Genomic DNA, 22,442 nt, shown 5'->3' on the forward strand with positions numbered 1-22,442 from the left:
AACACTTCCGCTGCACCTGACATTGGTATCAGAGCTCTGTGTGTGCTTCGGCTTCGCGAACTCAGGGGAAGACCTACCAAGAACCCAAGCTCCACCAAGAACCCAAAGAACCTCTCCCGGTTAGCTCCCATCTTCATTGCCACGTCTTTGAACGAAGATCGACATCGGATATACAACAATCCAGATCTTGAGTACCAAGATCTGCTTGCCTCTTATGCGGATATGGAAGGAGTTGGAGACATGATCTCTAAACCTCTTCTGCATTCGCATTCGAATGTAGCGTGCATCCGCTTTAGTCAACAAGCAACCCTTGGAAATACCTTTGAGCACCCTTACCTTTCAGCTTCACCACCAATGTTTTCACGACAGGACTATTCAAGTGGTAGTACTTGCTCGCAAGGCAAAGTCAACATGAAGGCTTGTTTTTTGTGACAGTAGTAAGCCTACCTAGCAACTCGTGTGATCAGTGTTTACAGCGCAACAAAGCTACATCCGTAGCATTCACCAATTTGGAGGAGATTCCATCGGCTTATATATCCACATGCATCAGAAATAGTCAACATCAGAAGTACAGCAAGAATCCACAGTCGACACTTGTGCCTGTCACAAGACGGGCACCACGTGCCAATAGAAAAGAACAGATTGAACAAACTTTTAGCTTCAATAACAATTGAACTGAGAGAGAGAGAGAGAGAGAGAGACGACACACGACACGGAGTGGCGGAATTCCACCCCAGAGAGTATTGGCGCCAAAACTTGGCACCCCTTTCGGTATTTCTTTATATTGCATCAACAGAGTACAAGCCGGTACTCCAAACTCTGTATCTTCTCCAGGAGGCATGCCAGAGAATGAGCCCATGGCCTCATATTTAAAGGCCCTAGGCCCAAAAGCAGTTCACATGAAAAGCCTTTAAACTCAAAAGCATCTGGTCCAAAAGCAATGCCCAAAACTCTGCCAACGCGTTTTGCAAAAATCCGTACAACTGCCACGTCAACACTGTCAACGCGTTTAGCGAGAATCTGCCACGTCAGCACTGTCAATGCGTTTTGCAGAAATCCGTACAGTTCTGCCACGTCCGCAATCGGCGGAAAATCCGAGTTGTGTGTGTGTATGGGTCTTGCTTTATTTTAATTCCTTGATGTCTCTTGGGCCCCATCGGACAAGGTCCCATAAGTTGGTAGGACTTCTTCCTCTGTTGTTGCTTGTTCTTCTTAGGGTTTAGGCCCCTCGGCCGTGATCTGAAGGTTAGCTCTGCTCTTCACTGACTTGACACGCTAGCAGTTTGTGACATCCCCCCTTCTTGAGAGAGAGTAATCGTCCGCGATTACAGCATATCTGCAAAACAACTCAAGTTAGCTCACAAATTTCCGAGGGACAATCAGTTCGCTCTTTTTTTTTTGTTAAGGAGTTGGCTTCTCCTTTCGTCCAGATCAGAGCTCCTGATATTCGGGCGTAGTAAAATTAGCCATCACACCAAGACTGCACTGATCTTCCATGGGTGTCTTGATGCACTAAAATTACATACCCAGGCAATCTCATCCAATTAGGAATATTCAATGGTTGGCACATCACAATGCAACACAAATGCTCACATATGCGTGTTACAAGACATAGAAACATAAAGTTGCCGATGAACACTCCTCCCGCATAACCTAACAAGGTCCAGGCCAGGAGATATTCAACGACTCCCTCATCACTCCTCCCACATAACCTAAAAAGATCCGAGCCGAGAGATATAGAGGCCTTTAAAGTACAACCAAACGCCCCCCAGACCACATCCTACGTTGTTTGGAGGTGTTGAGAGTAACCACTGCTCAGACTTCTTAATACTCCTCCCGCATAACCATCCAGGTCCGGGCCGGGAGTAACAACAATAATATTTTTCAAGCATACAACCAAACGCTCCCCAGACATCCCGTCTGCATCGTTCGGAGGTTCAAACAATACCAAAACCACATTTCTCACTACTCCACCCAGGAGTAAAATCACCAATCATTGAAACCAGTATTAAAACCACAATCAAACATTTCAAATCGGCACCAAGACAAGTTCAAAACACATACCATCCATTTCAAACAATACTTTCTAGCTTGTCCTTCTACATGACAGTGATGGTTCGGTTCTGAACCTGGAGAGTCGCATCATTCTTGTCGTGTCAAGGCATGCCCAAGAGAACGTCACAATTGTCCAGCTTCATGATGTGGAAATCAGCTTTTCCATGATAATCTTAGATAGTCACTGGAAGAGCACCAATGAGCGGTACCACTTTCTAAGTTTGCCCCGTGGCTAGCCCAGCTTCAATTTCTCCACCCTCTGCGTCATAATCAAAGTGCATCTGCTTTAAGAATTCTGGATGGATGAAGTTTTCTGTAGCTCCGGGGTCAAAGAAAATAAGGGCTTTGAAGCCATTGACTTTGCCATATGCTCGTTACAATTCATTTGTACTCTCAAGGTGTATGCCATAGATATCAGGAACTAGTCCAATAGCGGGTCTAGCTCTCTTAGCTGGAGGTGGCGTTGGGGTTCTGTCAACCGTTGGTGTGGGCGTCGGCTCCGCTGGTCTATCAGTGCGATGGGGACACCTAGAATGGTTATGCCCTGTTTGAAAGCATCCAAAGCATCGGCCTTCTTGTGGTAAGGTGTCTCATTGTTGAGGCGTTAAACGAGGCCTTTGCGGTTGGTTTTCACGAGACTCTCGAGAATTTGTTCGTTGTTGCCAAGACATATGCTTAGTGGCTGGAGGTTCTTCTTTGGTAAACTCTAGCTTTCCCTTCATTAAGTTTGTAGGCGACCGCAGCATGGTCCATAAGCTCTTGCATGGTGGAGACTTGCTTGGAGAGACAATATTCCGGCAACGGTGATGGTAGTCCAATGGTGTATCGCTCTCATTGGGCCTCCAAGGGAACGATCCTAAAGGAGGACACCGGAAGGTACACGTCGAGAAACCTTTGGTTATAGTCGTCCATGGTTTTGGTGGCAAGCATTTTCAAGTTGCCCCACTCTGCCAAAATCCGGACTTCAAACATAGAAGTCATGTAACTGCGTGCAAAAACTGTCTTGAAAACTTGCCAAGTCCTTGGAGCATGCGGTTGTGTCGCGATTGAACTCCACCATTGCATAGCATTATCTTTAAGAAATCCCGCTGCTCAAGAAATCTTGGATTCTTCCCTATAGTTCCCCAAAGCATAGATGTTGTCGAATTGCTGTAGGAACTGCAATGCTTTCGTTTTTTTCCGAGAAAAAGATCCTTCTTTTAGTTAATGAAATTGCCCATAGGGCTACAACCTCCTCTACAAGAGAAGGCTACAACAATCATGATGGGGAGACTCTCCCAATGAAAAACCAACTTTTGTACAATGAGTCTAAATCAAGAGATGGGAGGAGGCAAAAGCCACACAGGTGGACGGTAGTGCCATCTAAGCACACCCTGGACCATGGTGAAAAAAGGCCCAAGATGCCAGAGTCGAACGAAAGCCTCTCTGCGCTCCCGCATGCGGTCGAAACTGCCCTGGAGTCTCTCCAACTGTGCTTTGAGAGTATGGATCAGCTCTAGCCAAAGATCCCGAAAAGTCTCTCAGGTGGTACAGGGCGAGCCTCGAAGATGCGGAAGCAGCAGGCCCGCCAGATGAACCAGAGTGTCAGGCTACTGATGAGCTCCCAACACTCCTCTCTCACTGCACCACTCCTGGGGAGTAAGCTCTGTAGCAGGTACTTACCGTATAGTGTAGGTCGACCCCCCTGCATCACTATCATCCTGCTCGTGGAAGATAGCTCAAATTGAACTGCAAGGCCCGTGAGAGTGGACCAAGCAGCTGCCCCCCAACTGTACTGTCGAGCTGTAGAAAGAGTTGGCATCAGCCGAAGGACACAAAGCCACACCTGTTGTGCCAAAGGTCAGTCCCAAAGACAGTGACGCTGACTCTCCACAAGATGGTCACAAGCTGCACATGCGGCCAAGAGACCACTATGTACAAGCCAGCTTTCAACTGCTGTAGCTCTATGTGCAACCAGCCACTGGAACAAAGTGACTCGTCTCGGCTATCTGGAGTCCCACAACCTCTCCCAAAAAGCTGCCAAGAACTCAGTTGTGAGACCCTCCTCCTGCCAATGAGGTGCTACAGCAGGACGAGCCTCTCTCTGTGCTGCCAGTATGTGACCTCCTAGTCGAACAGTGTACTGAAAGAAAGGGACACCTGGATGGTCTGTAGAGGAGAAAGGGTCCCTCCACAGCCACTCTCCACGATCCCACTGTACTCGAGCCAGTGGACAGCTCTCCCAAGCCCACAGTCTCCAGTGGCCAGTCTCAAGAGCTGCTGGGTCGGGATCTATGACACAAGTCCTCCCAGAGATGACCACCATGCGAATCCTCTGAAAACAGCACTCTGCCACCTGCGAGGCCTCTACTGCAACTCGGTGTAAACGTCCCTCACCCTGTAGCTCGAAAAACAGGGAGGCTATAGTCTCTGAGCAAGCCCAAATTGAGATGAGAACCTCTAGCCACGTGAAGGCTCCCATCCATCTGGGCGCTGCTGACTCGAGAGGTGTGAGCCACTCAGCTGGTACTACCTCTGAGATGTCTTGACACATGCTCTGCACCCCTCTCATGCCCTGTAGTTGAATGCCCTGAAGCTCCTCTGACAAGCCTAAAAATTGTAGCAAGTCACCTAGAGAGCGTGCTAGACCCTCTGCTATGGGACCCCAAGAAACATGAGGCTGACTACCAACCAAGTGGCCTCTCTAAGTGCTAACCATGGGTTCCAAACAAGGAGCTGTCTCAGGCGCTCCTCCGTGCAAGTAGGATGACGCTGCTCCAGGCCACGCCGCAGTTGCTCCCAGGATCGGAGCAGACTCACAACGAAGCGGTCCTCCAGTCTCCTGCTCAAGCCAATTCTGTGCATCTCTGTGAAAATCCCGAGGGTCGCCATGGGCCTCCAGCCTGAGGCACCCTAGCACTAAGCCGCTGAAGCAAGAACTCCTTCCAGGGCTCCTCACCTAGAAGAAGTGCTCTGATGATGAACTTCCCAAGAAGGGCTCTGCTCTGCTGTGTTGGGTCTATGATCCCCAACCCTCCCTGAGAACAAGGAAGAGTGATGGCCTGCAATGCCACTTTGGCCCGGGCTATCTGATCTTTCACCCCGGAATGAGTGAAAAATTTGACTGTCGTACCGCCATCTTTGAAATCTTTGGGTTGGTTAGGCACGTATCTCAATTACGGATAATAAGGGTATCCATATGGCCTCCAACCATTATAACCTGGTGGCGGTGGTGGTAGGGGAGGTGGGAGCAACAACGATGGCAAAGGCGGTTGCACTGGATCTGGGTCAGATGGCTGCACCATATTCGTGAAGACTCCCTCGATCGGAGCAGACGGTTGGGAAGGTTGCCAATCGGAAACCCTCGTACTTTCTGGTGCCGGAGAAAAAAGGGGGAACATGTAATTCAAAAATTGTTGAAAATTTTGGAGCACTAGAAGATTCTGCTGAGGATGCCACTAAAGAATGCCGTGAAGCTCGTTGAGAAGAAGCTGCAAATATTCTCTTGAATCCATATCATGGGTTCTTTATGGCTTATGCCCTATAAGACAAAGCGATGAAGACGGGAGCGCGCCCGATGCGTGATGTATGAAGGGTGGGAGTGACTAGTAAGTCCGGGGTTGGGACCTGAAGATACTCCAAATAAAATTCCAGTAGACTTTTGGAAGCGCCGATTTGCTCTCTCTGCTCTTTGATAGGACCGGTATGCTTTCAGAAAAGTGCACGCCCGATGTTTTGATACCACTGTCACAAGACACACACCACGTGCCAATAGAAAAGAACAGACTGAACAGACTTTTAGCACTTCAATAACAATTGAACTGAGAGAGAGAGAGAGAGAGAGAGAGAGAGAGAGAGAGAGAGAGAGAGAGAGAGAGAGAGAGAGACGGCACGCGACACGAGCTGGCGAAATTCCACCCCACAGAGTATTGGCCCCAAACCTTGGCGCCCCTTCCGGTATTTCTTTACATTGCATCAACACAGTACAAATCGGTACTCCAGACACTGCACCTTCTCCAAGAAGCATGCCAAAGAATAAGCCCACACCTCATATTTAAAGGCCCTAGGCCCAAAAGCAGTTTACATGAAAAGCCTTCAAACTCAAAAGCATCTCATCCAAAAGCAATGCCCAAAAATCTGCCAGGGCGTTTTGCGAAAATCCGTACAACTGCCACGTCAGCACTATCAACGCGTTTTGCGAAAATCCGTACAGTTCTGCCACGTCAACAGTCCGCAGAAAATCCGGGCTATGTGTGTGTGTGGGTCCTGCTTTATTTTAATTCCTTGATGTCTCTTGGGTCCCATCAGACCGGGTCCCATAAGTTGGTAGGACTTCTTCTTCTATTGTTGCTTGTTCTTCTTAGGGTTTAGGCCCCTTGGCCGTGATCTCAAGGTTGGCTCTACTCTTCACTGACTTAACACCTTAGCAGTTTGTGACAGTGCCTCACCTTTAACAGGGAGGAATGTCATGTGCGCACTTCACTTGCCCTACGTAGACATGTTCTGCTACAGTCTAGCATGAGTCGTTATCTTACGACTGAGCCTGGCACCTTTGTGAGCCTCTAGGAGGACGTGCATGTTCAGGCCGGTCATAGTTGCATACCCTCTCTTGCCTAGTACAGTCATTTCAGCATGAGCATTTTCTACCGCGTGAACCACCTCTTATAGACGATTTATTTATAAAGTGACTTTTGGAATTCCTTTTAGAAAGTGTGGGTTTGTTGGAAGCTTGCCCAACCGAGCATATAATTCCTATAAATGAAGAGCTAGCACTTGCAGAATCAGGCAAAGGAGCAAAGGCCAACAAGCCGCAATACGAGCCTCTCAAGTACCTGAGCATTTTCAGTCTTCAGCACCAGCGCTTTTGCATCAGCATTCAGCCCATCCCATTGGGGCAGGTCCTCACCACAATCAGCCCACCATCATCAGCAGGCCAACGTTTTCACAATTCAGCCATTATCAGCAGCAGATCAGCATTTTCAGATTCAGCCATAGCCTCGTCGTCGTCGTCGTAGTCATCGTCGTCGTGGAAAGTCAACATTTTCAGCCTACAGCCAGCAATCAGTTTTCAGCCATCAAGCACCCTAGCGTTTTGCGTTTTCAGCCTAGCCTCGTCATTGATTGCAAACCCCTTACCATCGACACCGCTAGCAGATTCAGGCATTCAGCCGTAGCATGGTCGTCGTCGTCGTCGACACAGTACCCTAGCACCTAGTATCCCTTGTGCCTTGGCTCGGCATAAGGATCTACAGAACCTCATCGTCATCGTCGTCGTTGTCGTCAACATAGACCCATCAAGAACCGCGTCGTCGACATAGACCCATCAAGAACGTCGTTGTCACGTGACACAACCCAACCCTATGTGTCCGTGGACAAGCTACACCATAACAGGGTTTCCGTCAAGTCCAGTCAAGTTAGATTAAGTGATCTGGCACTTTTGTGAGTCTATTCGTAGACCGTGCATGCCCAGTCACTTAGAGTAGATGCATATCCTCTGGTTGCATGAGCATAAGCATAAGCATTTCCATCAGATTCCATCAGAGTCAGTTTGGGGATTTTTCAGATGACTTTAGCCTATTTTTCCCTATATTTAACATTTTTCACTTATTTATTAAGTGACTTTTGTTGGGTACTCAGTAGGGCAAATTGGGTAAGTTAATTTATAAGCAAACCCAAGTTAGCACAAATTGGCAGATGAGCCAAGGAGCACAGCAGGCTACCAAGCAACAGGTGTTCCCTCCCTCTCTCAGCAAGACCCTCTCCAAGCATCTTGGTGAGGCCCATTCCCCCGCATCACCCTCAACTTGGGATCGCCCAATCTACTGGCTGCCCTAGCGTTTTCCTCCCATGCAGAGATCGCCAGCGTTTTCCTCCCTTGGTCACATCAGCGTTTTTGGCCTCCACTAACGCCAAACAATCCTCAGCCAAGTCAGCGATTTCATCAAGCAACTTGCAGCAGATCACCATAGCCGGGTAAGGAGTTATTAAGCACTTGAAAACCTGCAATTTTCAGCAAGAAACCCCCTGCTGTCCCAGCGTTTTTCAGCAAGGAAATTCCATCCAAAAACGCAGCCAAAGAGCAGATGAAAGCAGCGTTTTTCATCACCTTTTCGACCCCGACAAAAACAGTCGTTTTCAGCCATTAAAACAGCGAGAAACAGTCATTTTCAGCCACCAAGAAAGTCACAGATTTATGCCGTCATCATCACCGTCGTCGTCATCGGCATAGTCCCATTGCATCAGTTCATTGCATTCGCATTGTACGTTTTTGTGCAATCAAGTAGACCACTCTCGCCGACCAGAGTGGGGCCTTCGGAGGAGGGTTTTACAACCTCTCGGTGTCGTATCTCTTCTCTCTCTTTCTTTCAGTCTCATTCATTTGCACGCACATTCGACTCACTTTGTTCGTGACAACAGCACTCTACAGACAGAAAGCTCTCTCTTTCCCTAAGAACTAAAAGGAACCTTGAGCAGTAAAGATCACTAATCTTGAGAAAATACAACATTTATTCCGCTGCACCTTACAGTCGTCGTCAACATCATCATTGTCGGCATAGGGATCCATGGAACCCCGTCGTCGACACCATCGTCCTCGACATAGACTCCATCAGTGCCCCGTCGTCAACATCATCGTCCTCGACATAGACACAACAGTGCCTCGTCGCGTCGACATCATGGTCGTCGACATAGACCAATCAGTACCTCGTCGTCGTCGGCATAGACTCATTAGTACCTCATCATCAACATCATCATCGTCGACATAGACCCAGCAATACCCGTCGTCGTCGTCAACATAGAACCTCTCAGTACCTAAGTACCCATCAGTACCCAGTAGTACCAAGCATCAGTAGCATCAGTACCCATTAGCATCAATACCTCAACATCTAGCATCATTGTATCAACATTGTGCAAGAATAAAGAAAGTACTTGCTCTGACAACACAGCAAGGAGGCCCTTGAGGGTCTGGGACCCAATATCCCGTGTCGTCTCTCTCTTCTCTCTCTCTCTCTTGTGTCTCTCTCTTTCTTTGAGTTCAGTTCAGTTCTTTCAAGTGAAGTAAAGTGTCCCTTGTGTTTGTGAGTACTAGATCCGAGCTAAATACTTCCCTGCACCTGACACCTAAGGCACTGATATCGGGTTACCAGTAACCACAATCCTTTGCAAGTGCAGCACCCCTTTCCACTCGAAAGTGATGGTAGATGGAAAGACTGTAGAAGGGATAGTAGCTACCTTGATAGATGGCACAGATGTCAGGGTCTACACCAAGCGCATGAATGGTGTTCCAAAGATAGAGTCCATCTGCCAGCGACCAACGGCCCCCCTATGAGAGAGAACTTCAATAAAATCACCAATCTTGCGCTGTAGATCTTCTGGAATAACCATGGAAGGTGCCATAGTACTTGAGAGAGAGTCGGAAAATTGAAATTGAAACCCCTGCTCAAACCTAAAAAGAGGCGGTGGGAGATGGGCTCGATGGAAGGCGAGGGAGGGGTGACTACCCTTTGAATGGCTGGGCAGTCATGATAGGGTTGGGCTTTAAAATCAGAACAAGGGATGCATGGCAGACTCGGACTGGCTGCCTCAGCTTGGCCAAGCGGCGGGTGGAGGGCTGTAGGGCAGGCAGGTGCAGCTGAGGGCGGGGTTAGGCGGGGCAGGGCTGAGGGGGCCAGCGGGGGTAAGGCGCGAGGAGGGGCATGGGCGGGTAAGGCTGAGAGGGACAGGGGCAGGTGGGTCAGGCGCGTGCAGAGGCATGGAGATGCAGGCAAGAACGCAGGCAGGGGTAGAGTTGAAGTCTAGTCACCAAGCGCACTTCCACAAGCCCTGCACAAAGGGTGGCTACACAGCACCTGAGTCACCCCTGCTATGATGTGTGCAGCAGCTGTTTGGCACCTAGACTCAAGGCCTCTTGGTGGACGCAGATTGAGAGACCAGAAATTATGATGTTATCCCACACCATCTGCAGCAAACCCTCAGTCCTGCATGACATCATCAAAACACAGAAGGCTACATAGCCCATGCTAGCAGAGGCCCTTTTCCACAATGTGCTTCATCTAGCAGATGAGAGAGCTACTACACTCACACAGAGGAGAGGAACCAGGTCCTCAGACAGGATCTCTGGCAGCTATACATCAGACAGACTTAGATCAGGACCAGAAATCCTTATCCACCAAAGGTGCTGTACAATTTCATGCAGAGGCCAAGATATATGGATACATACATGCTGCAGAGTGCAGGGGCAATGGGGCAGCTCAGTGTATCATCACACACGTTAAAGATTGAGGCCAGGCCAGGCTGCCCACATCCCTAGAGATGAGAGAACTTGCAAAGCATGTGCAGATGGGGTGGTCCTGGTCATGTGGTAGTAGCCAATTAGGAGTCGTTTGGCCATAGCTACTGCTTCCTTCTTTGCACATCTTTAGCAGCATATTCATCGATGCCTTTGTCTAGTACTCTATTCTTGGTCTCCCAATAGTCAGCAGTGACTGGTGGTGCTTTTGCTCCCTTAGTTGTCTGTTGTCTCTTAGCACTACCATTGGTGTGCTCAGAGATTGAACACTGGTCCATTCCAGAGTTTCCTTCCTCCGTCTGTCTGCCAATGGTCTATCTTCCTTGGTGGGGACTCATCCGAATGCATCAAACTCAGAGATAAGGGAAGGATCAAAGGTGGATGCTAGCATGAAGGGGCATCAGCGCCTGCCATGAAGAGGCCAGTGAGGTTGCAAGTTTGACGCATTCCATTTAGCAGAAAGAACACAGGTTATTGGCCACAGGACTGGCTGTCGCTTCAATGCATTCAGAGAAGAGCACAGAAAAACGGTAAGGCCCCATGGGGTTCAATGCAATCAAGTAAGAGGACAGGGAACAGTTAAGTGGTTCAAGCTCCACCAAGCACCAAAGAAAGAAAGAAATAATGTGACAACATGTTCAAACAGAGAATAGTACCCCACAAAAACAAGATCTCAAATGTTACGGTGGACAACAACCATTTACATGGTCGTAGAAAAAGACACACCACATGGCTCTTAAGATTTACATCATTATATCTGCGACTTAATTTTCTCTATCTACAGAACAAAAAACACAGGAGCTGAGACAGAGCCCATTCAAGCCAAATGGAAGGGTAAGCCACTATGTTAAGTATCGAAGATGATTGCAGTGGATACCCTCTCAGTCATAGCAACCCAATGCATGAGAGCTGAAGGTTTATGTTCTCGAATCATAACCTATGCTAACTGTTGTGCTGCTCACTGCAGAATTCTTCAACTCGTCATGAAAATTAGCAGAGTATCCAACGAGCATGACAAGAACAGTACATTGATATGAGAAAACACAATTTTATCAAAACGGCAGTTTGAAGAAGCTAAAGACGTCGCATATAGCTATAAAAACTCACTGTTTCTCTTACTCGCTTTAAGGTTCCGCTACCAAAAGTGTGTCCACAACCAACAGCGGTAAAGGCATCTTCCAGTAAATCTCCTCTGAACCAAATAGAAAAAGATGAATGACTACTCAACTGTTCAACAATTACTTCTTTTCTCCTGTTTCAAAACCTAAACTCATGACATTTTAAAATATGAAGCCTGGAGAATAAGATGCCATAATGATGTCCAGAATGCGCAGATTGTTTAAACAATTGCATATTGAGAAATCTGAGTAGATATGGACACGATTCTAAAGCCGTTCACACATGTAGCACTTATGCATGTCTATACTTACGAAAATCAGAATAAATCCCAGCTTGCCTATCCTGTCGCACTTAATCCAATAACTTATCTTAAGTCACATCCACTAATGAAAATTGTCGAAAGATTGCAAATTGCCTCGACTCCAATCACTCTATATGAAATGGGGACACAGAAAAATGGAAAAACCTTCACTCCATGCCAGATCATGCAACCAAGGGTAAACGAACCACTTCAGAACCTAATGACCCAGAAAGCTGTTGCAGTCCATGAGAACTGTTTTGAAAAAGAGAGCATGCCCGACTGATTAAAACTAGCCATTCCTAGGAAGAATCGAAACACTGACGGTGCATATCAGTTTTAGCAAAGATAGCACTCAAGACATAAACCTGGTGAAGCTTCAACCTTGAAAATTTATCCAGTTTTTAAAAAAATGAAAAAGAAATATACAATTGAAGTGAATGAAACTTACGTCATTGGATCACATAAAAGAGTTCGTAAAGTAGAATCGGAACTCAAATGTCGCTTTCTTTCCTGCAAATAGAGATCAAGAGCATACAGACTCTGTAGAAAACTGTTGAAGCACTGACAGAAAAATGCAAAGCATTAGGGTGCAAGGAAAAGAGCTACCAATTTCTCTGCATTTGTCCCTTCTGCAGAATCTTGGGAACTCAAGCTTTCCAGGAATTTGGAAGCATGAACAGGTCCATAACTCTCAGAAACAACTTGACCAGCCTCTGCCATCACTGATCCATCCAATATTGCATTGCCACGCGGCATGAGTCGAAACATCAAAGCTACTCTGGAAGAAACCATCAGACAGTCTCATACCATGTCTGAAGTATAGCAAAGAGACTCTACATGAAACTAAAGATACAGACCATGATTTTGCATGAAATTGAATCCACACTCCGATTGTCTATGCGTGTGAAAGTGTGTGCGGGTACATGTGTGTGCGTTTCTTTAAGGATGACAAATTGTAAGACAAGAATATACCTTTTGCTAGAATCAGGAATGTTTGATGAAGATAAAGGTACGATTCGATACACACATGCCTTGCATAAACCTGCCGTTATATGTTGGAGAGATCTTCCTGTTACTAGCAAAAGGTCTCCTGCACGAAGTCCAATATCTGCAAGGTACCACTGCCCATTTGAATCACAAACCTGCAATGCAAAGCACAAGCAGCTCAGAATAAATCCCTTCAACAAAAGGATCTTCTTGATGAAAATGTGCATGTCTCTATATTCTCACAATTAGCTAAGATACAAGGTTCTTTCAAACCCCATGCATTTTCAAATTAGCTTTTGTCAATAAGCTAAACTCTTTTTCTTCCCCCCCATTTTATTTTATTTTTTTTTGGGGGGGGGGGGGGGGGGGGGGGGGGGATGTGCCTTATTTTTGGAGGGAAAATGGAGTTGTGTCCTGTGTATATATAGACCTCTACAGGTAGTACAGCAACCCAATGTGTACGAGTGTTATTTACATCAAAAGGGCATATGTGATGAGCGCAATATGAACCATCTAGGGGGTGCATAATGACAAATGAGATGTCCTTGGTCCAGCCTGAAGGAACCTGAAGCATGAGACCACCGTTAAGGAATGACTGTCCATGCTCCTCTGCTGCTTTCGACTCTGAAGGAGCCTACTAATGTATCCTGCTAACTAATCAAAGTGTGCACCAGCTCTGACTAGATGTCGACAGCTTGATATCAAGTCCATTAAGGGAGTCTTCCTAGGTTACGGGAAAGAAGGTGAAATGGGCTATAGAGTGTGGTTACCAGAGTTTAGAAAGGTAATACACAGCCGAGATGTAGTGTTCAATGAGGCAAAACTGCTTAAGAATGCTACAAAATCTGATGCTGACAAGAAAACAGTCAGATTTTAGCCTTCCGTGCCACCCACTGACGTTGAAAAAGAGCCTCATGATGCATTACCGCAAGCTGAAATTGATAATCAGCCGGTTAACCTTGAGACAGAAGAGGTAGGACATGATATTGATGCTCCTAATGAGGATGGACAGCCACTTGAATTGGCTGAAAATGATTTCAGCAGCATGATAGAGCTGAAAAATGAGTTACCTTATGATGTAGAACCGTTGTCTGAGAATGTAGATCATTGGGTACGCAGGTCAACTCGTTTGAGAAGGCAACCGCAGAGATTTAATCCCTCTTTGCATCATGTAATGTTGACACATGAGGGTGAACCTCTTACTTATAAAGAGGCTAAGTCATGTGAGTCAAGCAGTAACTGGAAGCTTGCAATGCAAGAGGAAATGAAATACTTGTATGCAAATGATACTTGGGATCTTGTGCCATTGCCTAAAGGAAGAAAGGCTCTTCCTAACAAATGGGTGTACAAGATTAAAAGTGTGGATGAAAAACCCAAGTACAAGGCAAGATTGGTTGCAAAAGGATATGCACAGAAGAAAGAATTGATTTTCAAGAAATCTTTTCCCCTGTTGTAAAGCTTACAACTTCACGTTTCCTTTTTGCTCTCGTTGCGGTGCTTGATTTGGAAGTGAATCAAATGGATGTAAGGACAACGTTTTTGCATGGTGACATTGAAGAGGACATATACATGAAAAACCTGAAGGTTTTGTAGTTCCTACACGTGAGGAACTTGTATGAAAACTGAAAAGGGCTCTGTATGGTTTGAGACAATCATCACGACATTGGTATAAGAAGTTTTGACACTTTTATGCTGTCTTAAGGCTTTAAACGCAGCCATGTAGATCATTGTTTGTATACAAAAAGGGATGAAGATGGTAGTCCCATCATATTTGTTCTCTATGTTGATGACATACTGCTTGCCAAGAAACATAAAACTACTCTTGATGCTCTGAAACGTAAGCTAAATTCAGCAATTGCTATGAAGGATTTGGGTGATGCAGAGCATATTTTGGGCATGCGTATTAAAAGAGATAGAAAGTTGAAATCGTTGTTTTTATCTCAAGAAAGGTACATTGCAAAAGTACTTTACAGATTTAATATGGCTGATGCTAAGCCTCTTGGAGTACCTTTACCTCCATACACTAAGCTTAGCAAGGCAGATTGCCCAAAGGATGAGGTGGCACTAAAAGCAATGAAGGGAATCCCTTACGCATCAGCTTGTGGTTCTCTTATGTATGCTATGGTTGCCACTCGTCCTGACATTGCTTATGCAGTGGGAGTTGTTAGTCGATACATGTCGAATCCTGACAAAGCGCATTGGGAAGCTATCAAATGCATTCTGAGATATTTGAAAGGTACACAATCAAAATGTATTTGCTATGGAAAAAGTGACTTAAAGTTGCAGGGATATTGTGATGCAGACATGGCAGGTGACATGGATACCAGGAAATCTACCAGTGGATATGTATTTGCCATTGTTGGTGGTGCAATCTCTTGGTGTTCTAGGTTGCAAAAAATTGTGGCATTGAGTACTATTGAGGCTGAATATATTTCAACCACAGAGGCTTCAAAAGAGGCCATTTGGTTGGGCAGACTTTCAAAAGAACTTGGAATGCCTGCTCATACACCCGTGTTGGGTTGTGATAGCCAGAGTGCTGTCTATTTAGCCAAAAATGCCATGTTTCATGCGCGTACCAAACACATAGATGTGGGTACCACTTCATACGTCAGGTATTGGAGGATTGTTTAGTCACATTGACTAAGATCCATACACAGGATAACCCTGCAGATGTTCTCACCAAGAGTCTTGCTAAGGCTCAACATGAGCATTGCATACAGCTGGTGGGAGTTGGTTAACTTAAAGGCGTCATTTATGCCTTTAAGTGGGAGGTGTTGCGTTAAAGGCCTAAATAACCCCTTTTTGTACATTTTTATACTTTGTCCAGGTTCAATGTGAACCTGGACACGTTTTTTTAAAGGGAAAACCCAAAACTCACATAATGAGTTTTCCCCAAAAACGTAAGCTCGCTCTCTCTCTCTCTCTCCCTGCTTCAATCTCTAGCGCTAGCTCTCTGCTGCTTTGTGCCTCCTGCTTCTTGCCCCAATCCTGCACTACATCGCGACACGCAGCTACCGGTACCTTTTGCTTCGCGCTTTCATACCGCACACAGCTTTTGGGAAAGAATCTTCGTGTCCCCGGACTTATTAGCCACTCCCACCCTTGATACATCGCGCATCGGGCGCACTTCCGTCTTCATCGCTCTGTCTTACAGGGCATAAAGCCATAGAGAATCCCAGATTACACATGGGTTCTTGTGGAGAATCTGACAGAGATGACTCCTCTCAGTGGGTAGGCAAAGAAAAATTGAAAGTTCGGCCCGTGAACTGAAGAAAAGAATGAAGATTTGGGCAAGTTTTTTTTTTGGACAAGTTTGCCAAAACGGAGTACAATGTCAACTAGAGATTGGCATATGAGCAGATTGATTAAGTACTCTAGGGACGCGAGATTGGCGAAACACTTGAAGAATTACCCGATTGATAAGATTTACTAGAGAGGGCGTGTGGCCATTGCTTCTCCTCTCAGGTAGAGAGAAAAGCCGAAAAGACAGACGAGTGCAGAAAAGTAGAACTTGTACTCGCAGAAAGACATGGACAAGCACTCTTGAAAAGAAGCACTTCTACAGAGCCAACCAGTATGACTTCGTGGAAGATAAAAGCAAGAAAGTAAGAGAATTCAAAGAAGGTGGACAATCAATTAAGTTTGACTCTTTTTTTTTACATTTCGAGATGCTCCGAGGGCTTTGGGCTTCATATAGCAAGTTTGACATAGCTTTCTCTGGAGGACATTATTCAGAGCACTCCAAGCTTCGAAGGGCTACATCTTTCTTCAAGGGAAATGCTTGAACATGGTGGTCCACACTTCTGCTGAGAAAGGAAGCGTCAGTTAAATGGCTGAAATTCAAAAGGCTCTTTAGTTCTTCTTGGCTGACTCGAGAGTACTAACGAGATATACGAGCCGCTTGGAATCATCTTCAGATGACCAAGGAGATTCTTTGGACGCTTATTGCGAGACATTTTGGAACTCTTTTCTCCCAATCTCTTCATTTAAGGTCTCTTATAAGGAACTGATTGAGTGGTTTGTTGCGGACTCTCTGCAAAGATCCGAGACTACTGCCTGGAACAAAAGTCGAATTCTATTCAAGAATTGATGGGTCATGCGAAACGAGGTTTTGCGATACATTCGGGAAATTTGTCTTACCCCATTGATGAGATCTTGACTCAGACAACCCAACAGACCTCTCACAATGATATGGGGAAAGAGAAAGAGTTCCCAGGACAAAGAAAAGAAAGATACACGTCCCCGACTGCCTCTTAGAGAAAGGGCTATCTATCTTAGAGAGGGGAAGTGTTTTGGTTGCGGGGAATTTGGACACATCTCCGCAAAGTTCCCCGAAAAGGCACTGCAAAACAGACTGAAGACAGGCCAGAGAGTTCTAGAGCAGCAAAGGAACGTGGCAGAAAAGGTAGATGAAAGCAAAACTCGTACCATATTGCGTGGGGCCCGAACCGAATTAGATGAACGAAAGTACAAAACTTTGCCGCACTTAGGGCAAAGTGAAAGATCAGGAAGCCCTCATTTTCTTTGATGGAGAAGCCGAGGCCACCTTCTTGAATTGGCAGCTCGACTTGGAATTATGCCCGACAGGTTGAGTCCACAAGCGGAGGCAGTTCTAGCGGCACCCGAACGGGATGTTGCCATTACATCGATCATTGGAAAACTTCGTTTGCAATGTCAAGGGTATTTAGGGCACGAGGACTTCTACGTAATGCCCTTAGGAAGGTTGTGATGTCCTCGTCGAAATCCCTTGGTACCACAAGAACAACGCCGTGGTTGACTATCGGGTTGAGACAGCGACTTTGACAAATGAAGGGCAAAGAGATTGTACTTGATGAAATTCAGTTTCTTTACACAACTTTCTGGAGAGAACTGAACGATGATTGAAGGTCGAATATGTTTTCACCTTGATAAAGAACGCCAAGATTTTCTCCACACTCATGCCGATTGCTTTTCTGAGGGCCTGCCAGGCGAGTTGACACCAGCTCGTCATGAGGATCATACCATTGATCTGATACCTGGAACCACACCATCAAACCGGCCACCTTACCAAGTGAGCCGACCCCAGAATGAAGAGATTATGAACCAAGCGAAAGACCTCTTGAAAAAGGATCTTCTCCAACCGAGTACTTCTCCTTACTGCTCTCCAGTGTTGTTGGTTTTGAAGAAAGACGGATCTTGGAGAATGTGCATTGATTATAGAACTCTCAATAAAATCACCATCGAGAACAGATTCCCGATTCCGAGGATCGATAATATTCTTGACAAATTACAGGGATCCTCTTGTTTCAGCAGGATCGATTTGAAAAGCAGATATCATCAGATCCGAATCGCGCCGGGAGATGTCTACTAGACAGCTTTTCGGACGACCTTCGGTTTATATGAATTTTTGGTGATGCCTTAACAATGCTTCAACGATTTTTAACCGAATGATGGACATGATTTTCAGACAATAGAGATCTTTTGTTTGCACTTTCTTTGATGACATTATTGTCTTCTCCAAGGATTAGGAAGAACATAGACATCATCTGATACAAGTCTTTCAAGCATTGCGAGATCACAAGTTGGTGATCAATGCCAAGAAGAGTGAATTTTTATTACCGGAGACGCACTTTTTGGGACACATCATCTCAGCAATAGGAGTGCAGATGGACCCGGCCAAGATTGAGACTATACATGATTGGCCCGATTTGAAAAATAACCATGAAGTTAGATGCTTCTTGGGCTTATGTTCTTACTACTGGCGGTTCATTCAAAAGTTTGCAGAGGTTGCTTCCCCTTTGCATATTTTGACACAGAAAGGAGTCCCTTTCTTGTGGGGACCCACAGAGGTGAGTGCCTTTCAGACATTGAAAGAGAAATTGACTACGGGACCAGTTTTGACTTTGCCGGATTTGCAGAAGTCATTTGCAGTATATTGTGATGCTTGTGGTCGTAGTCTTGGTGCGGTCTTAATGCAAGAAGGCCATGTCATTGCCTATGAGAGCCGATTGTTTTCAAGGCCGAAATTGACAGCACAGATATATGAGAAAGAGCTTTTGGCGGTTATCCATGCTCTTACTCAGTGGCGACATTACCTACTCGGAGCCGATTTTACGGTCTTCACAGATCATCATAGTTTACGCTACTTCTTGTCACAGAAGAAGCTATCGGAAAAGCAGATGCGGTGGGCGAACATCTTGTCACAGTTTCACTTCCAGATTGTCTATGTGCAGGGACAGAAGAACTTGGTGGCAGATGCTTTGTCCCAGAAGCCGTTGGTCTTGGCTATTTCCGCGATACATCATAGAAGCTTCCAGAATATGGTCGGTCAGTACGCCACAGATCCAGATTTTGCAGATATATTTGGTTGAATACAAAATGGGGACATAGTAGCGGGATATTCCATTCGGGATGGCTACTTGATGAAGAAAACGATGTTGTGCGTTACACAGCCATTGAAGGAAAAGGTTCTAACCGAATGCCACTGTCCACCATTTACGGGTCACCACGGCATTGATACCACCTTGATAGGTGTGGAGAAATACTTCTTTTGTCCGAGACTAAAGAAGGACGTGGACGATTTTGTACGCAGTTGCTTGGTATGCCAGAAGGTCAAGTTTGAGAGGCATAAAGCACAGGGATTGTTACAGCCTTTACCCATACCCACCCGCCCCTCGGAAAGTATTGCAATGAATTTCATTTTTGATTCCCGAAAACACAGAGAGGGCACGATGGTATCTGGACTGTTATTGACAGATTTAGCAAGCAAGCTCATTTCATTCCAATGAAGAAAACAGTCAAGCCGGATCACTTAGCGAGACTGTTCATTGCCCAGATATTCAGATTAAATGGCATGCCCGAGACAATTGTCTCTGACAGAGATCACCGATTCACGAGTTTGTTTTGGAAGGCTATTTGGGAGAACATTGGCACGCGGTTGCAATTCTCGTCATCTTTCCACCTGCAGACAGACCAGCAATCTGAGATTGCAAATTCAGTCGTACTGGATTTATTGAAGTCTTACATCTCGGATCAGAAGACTCAATGGGAAAAGTTTTTGCCTTTGGTAGAATTTGCCTACAATAACACAATTCACTCTTCGACGGGGAAGCCGCCATTTGAGATTATTCAAGGGGCTCCGAAGGTTCCACCCTTCTTAAGCACGAAAGATAAGATTTTTGAAGCCGACCAGTACACGAGGGACTTGGACATTGCTTTTGCCAAGGTCCGGGAGGCTTTAGAGAAATCTCAGGAAAGACACAAAAAGACAGCAGATCGACACCGTATTTGAAATTAAAGGAGAACGATTGGGTGCTCTTACGTTTTGAGAAGGCACGCCTAAGAAAACAAAAAGGAAAGGAGCGGCTTTTTCCAAAGCTTCGCATGAGATACTATGGACCTTTCCAGATAAAAGAAAAGATAAATGATGTCTCCTTTAGATTGAAGCTGCCGGATACTTGGAGAATTCACAATGCTTTTCATGTGAGACTCTTGAAGCCTTTTAAAGGCAATGTGCCCGATAATGGGAAGCCAGATGAGCAACCCGAAGTGGAGGAAAGCAAGGAGATACTCATTCCAAAACAGATAATGGCACATAAAGATAGAAAGATAAAAGATAAAGTGATGAGGCGGTTCTTGGTTAAATTCAAGAACTATTCCGCATTGGATGCGAAGTGGATGGAGGAGAAGGACCTAGCAGATACTCCTCAGATTGTGAACCTTTACCTTGAAGCATTCGGTTTAGCATAGTCTACTCCGATAGAACCCCGATTTCAACATGGACGAATCTAGTGCAGTGGGTATGCACAAGAGGGGAGTCACTCCACTCCTTTGTCGACAAATTGCCCCGATCTTTGATTTGATATAAAGTCACTAATGTCCCTTTGGGTTTCAGGGATACTGCTGGGCTGACAGTATTCTAAAATGACTTTATGAACTGGAATTCCCGAAAATGATACCTATTGATTTGTACTTGACTTGTTTGAGTGCAGGAACCGATAGACGAAATGACTGCAACATTTTGGTCTGATAAATCTCTATAGACATGATTACAATAAGGATTAGTTAATCGGGCATTTGAGAGGTCCCGACTCTATCTCTAGCAGATGCATGGATAAGAGGAGTGTCAGCTCTCTCCAAACGTGCGCACAGTCAAGTGTTGTTGGCAAGGGGGAGAGAAGAACGTTTGATGCTCACACGATCAGTTGGACATGGTTGCCCCCTTCCTATTCCTCTTCTATGATGAGGCAATGAGCAGATTTTTGACATCACAGAAGGTTGGTTTGTGTGGACTGTAGCTTCAATTTCGAGGAGAGGAGCTTTTGGATGATGGTTTTGCTGATGACTCCAGCTTGTTTTTGGAGGGCCAGGAGGCCAACTTACACACGTGCGAGCAGTCTCTTGAGGTGCATCGGGAGTCGAAGACGGTGGATGACTTTGACTTGCTTTTGGAGGGCCAAGAGGCCAACTTACACAGGTGCGAGCAATCTTTGAGGTGGTATGTTGTGTCTCGGGAGCGAAACACAGTGACTTCTGGGTTGGTAGTGCTCCCATGCCCGATTGGTCGCCTCGAGAGGGCTTTCGGTGGATTCCTCCAGGGACATAAGTATGCTACTTCTGCTGTCACGTTGGTTTAGATCTATCACCAAAACAGTACATTCTTCATCTCTATTAGGAGGAAACTACTCCATTGGAGCTTAGCACGGCTTTCTCTTGCTGGCAGGATTGTGGTGGTCAACCGGGTAATGTTGGCTACTATGTGGTACATTACGTCTTGCTAGATTTTCTCGAGCTCTCTTGTGTCATTCAGTTGGAGCAGCTGATCAAGAATTTCTTGTGGTCAGGGCGAGACACACACTTGGCTTGGGCAAAAGTCGCTTGGCAAGTCATCGCTTTACCTTGCTCTTAGGGAGGGTTGGGGATCATCGACATAGCAAGGCAGAGTAGAACCCTCCTTGAGAAGCTTGTGGTCAGAGGACTTCTTCGAGGAGAGAAGCCTTGGAAGGAGCTGTTGCTACACCGAATTCGAGCCGCGGTCCCACAGACGGGCGGCCCACGGAGGCCTTCCACCCGTTGGATCTTCTAAGAGATGCAAAGAGTAGGCCTAGGCAAGAGATGGGAGGATCGTTTTATTGCGAGCCTGTTTTTGTCTTGGGAGCAGTTGCAGGGTGGCCATGGGCAGCCCCGCATTGAGGAGCGATTGAGACCACCACTTGTTTGGAACCCTTTGATCATCACACAGCGAGGCCACATAATTTGTAGCAGGTCTCTTGTCTCTTGGCATTCCATAGCAGAGGGTCCAGCCTGTACTTTTAAGGACTAGCTGCTGTTCACAGCACTTTCTGAGGAGACTCAAGACATTCAGACGCGTGGCCTGAGGGGGGCACAGAGCATGTGTCAGGACATTATAGAGGAAATACTTGCAGAGTGGCACACCCCTTTGGAGCTAGTAGCGCCTTGCTAGATGTGGACCTTCACGCGACTAGAGGTTCTCATTTCAGTCAGGGCTTGTATAGTCACAGGATCTTGCAATTTCTTCGAGGTACACAGAGAGGGCTGAATCCACAATGTCACTGCCGAGGCACCAGAGGTGGCCGAGTGCTACTTTCAACGGATCAGTGTTGTGGGCATGGCATCAACGGGAGGACTTGTGCTATAGACCCCGTCCCAGCTAGTCTATAGATAGGACAGTGGCGGCTTTGTAGCTTGAGAGAGCCACCCTTTGGTATTGTAAGG

General features: G+C 46.1%; 1 protein-coding gene across 2 annotated transcripts in view; it reads right to left on the reverse strand.

Moving 5' to 3' along the window:
• The window catches only part of LOC147448497 (uncharacterized), a 126,849-nt gene that overhangs the window by 44,543 nt on the left and 59,864 nt on the right, over window positions 1-22,442 (reverse strand). The window contains exons 4-7 of one of the 2 annotated variants that reach the window (XM_086521081.1): window positions 12,714-12,883; window positions 12,348-12,519; window positions 12,190-12,251; window positions 11,441-11,513 (exon numbers count right to left, since the gene is read on the reverse strand). In XM_086521081.1, the coding sequence (XP_086377207.1) occupies window positions 11,441-11,513; window positions 12,190-12,251; window positions 12,348-12,519; window positions 12,714-12,883 (477 nt within the window). Of the gene's footprint in view, window positions 1-11,428; window positions 11,514-12,189; window positions 12,252-12,347; window positions 12,520-12,713; window positions 12,884-22,442 lie in introns of both variants that reach the window. The other variant, XM_086521079.1, reaches the window with a different exon arrangement.

The sequence above is a fragment of the Adiantum capillus-veneris genome, chromosome 10, assembly GCF_014529385.1.
Source record: "Adiantum capillus-veneris isolate H3 chromosome 10, ASM1452938v2, whole genome shotgun sequence".
NCBI lineage: Eukaryota > Viridiplantae > Streptophyta > Polypodiopsida > Polypodiales > Pteridaceae > Adiantum > Adiantum capillus-veneris.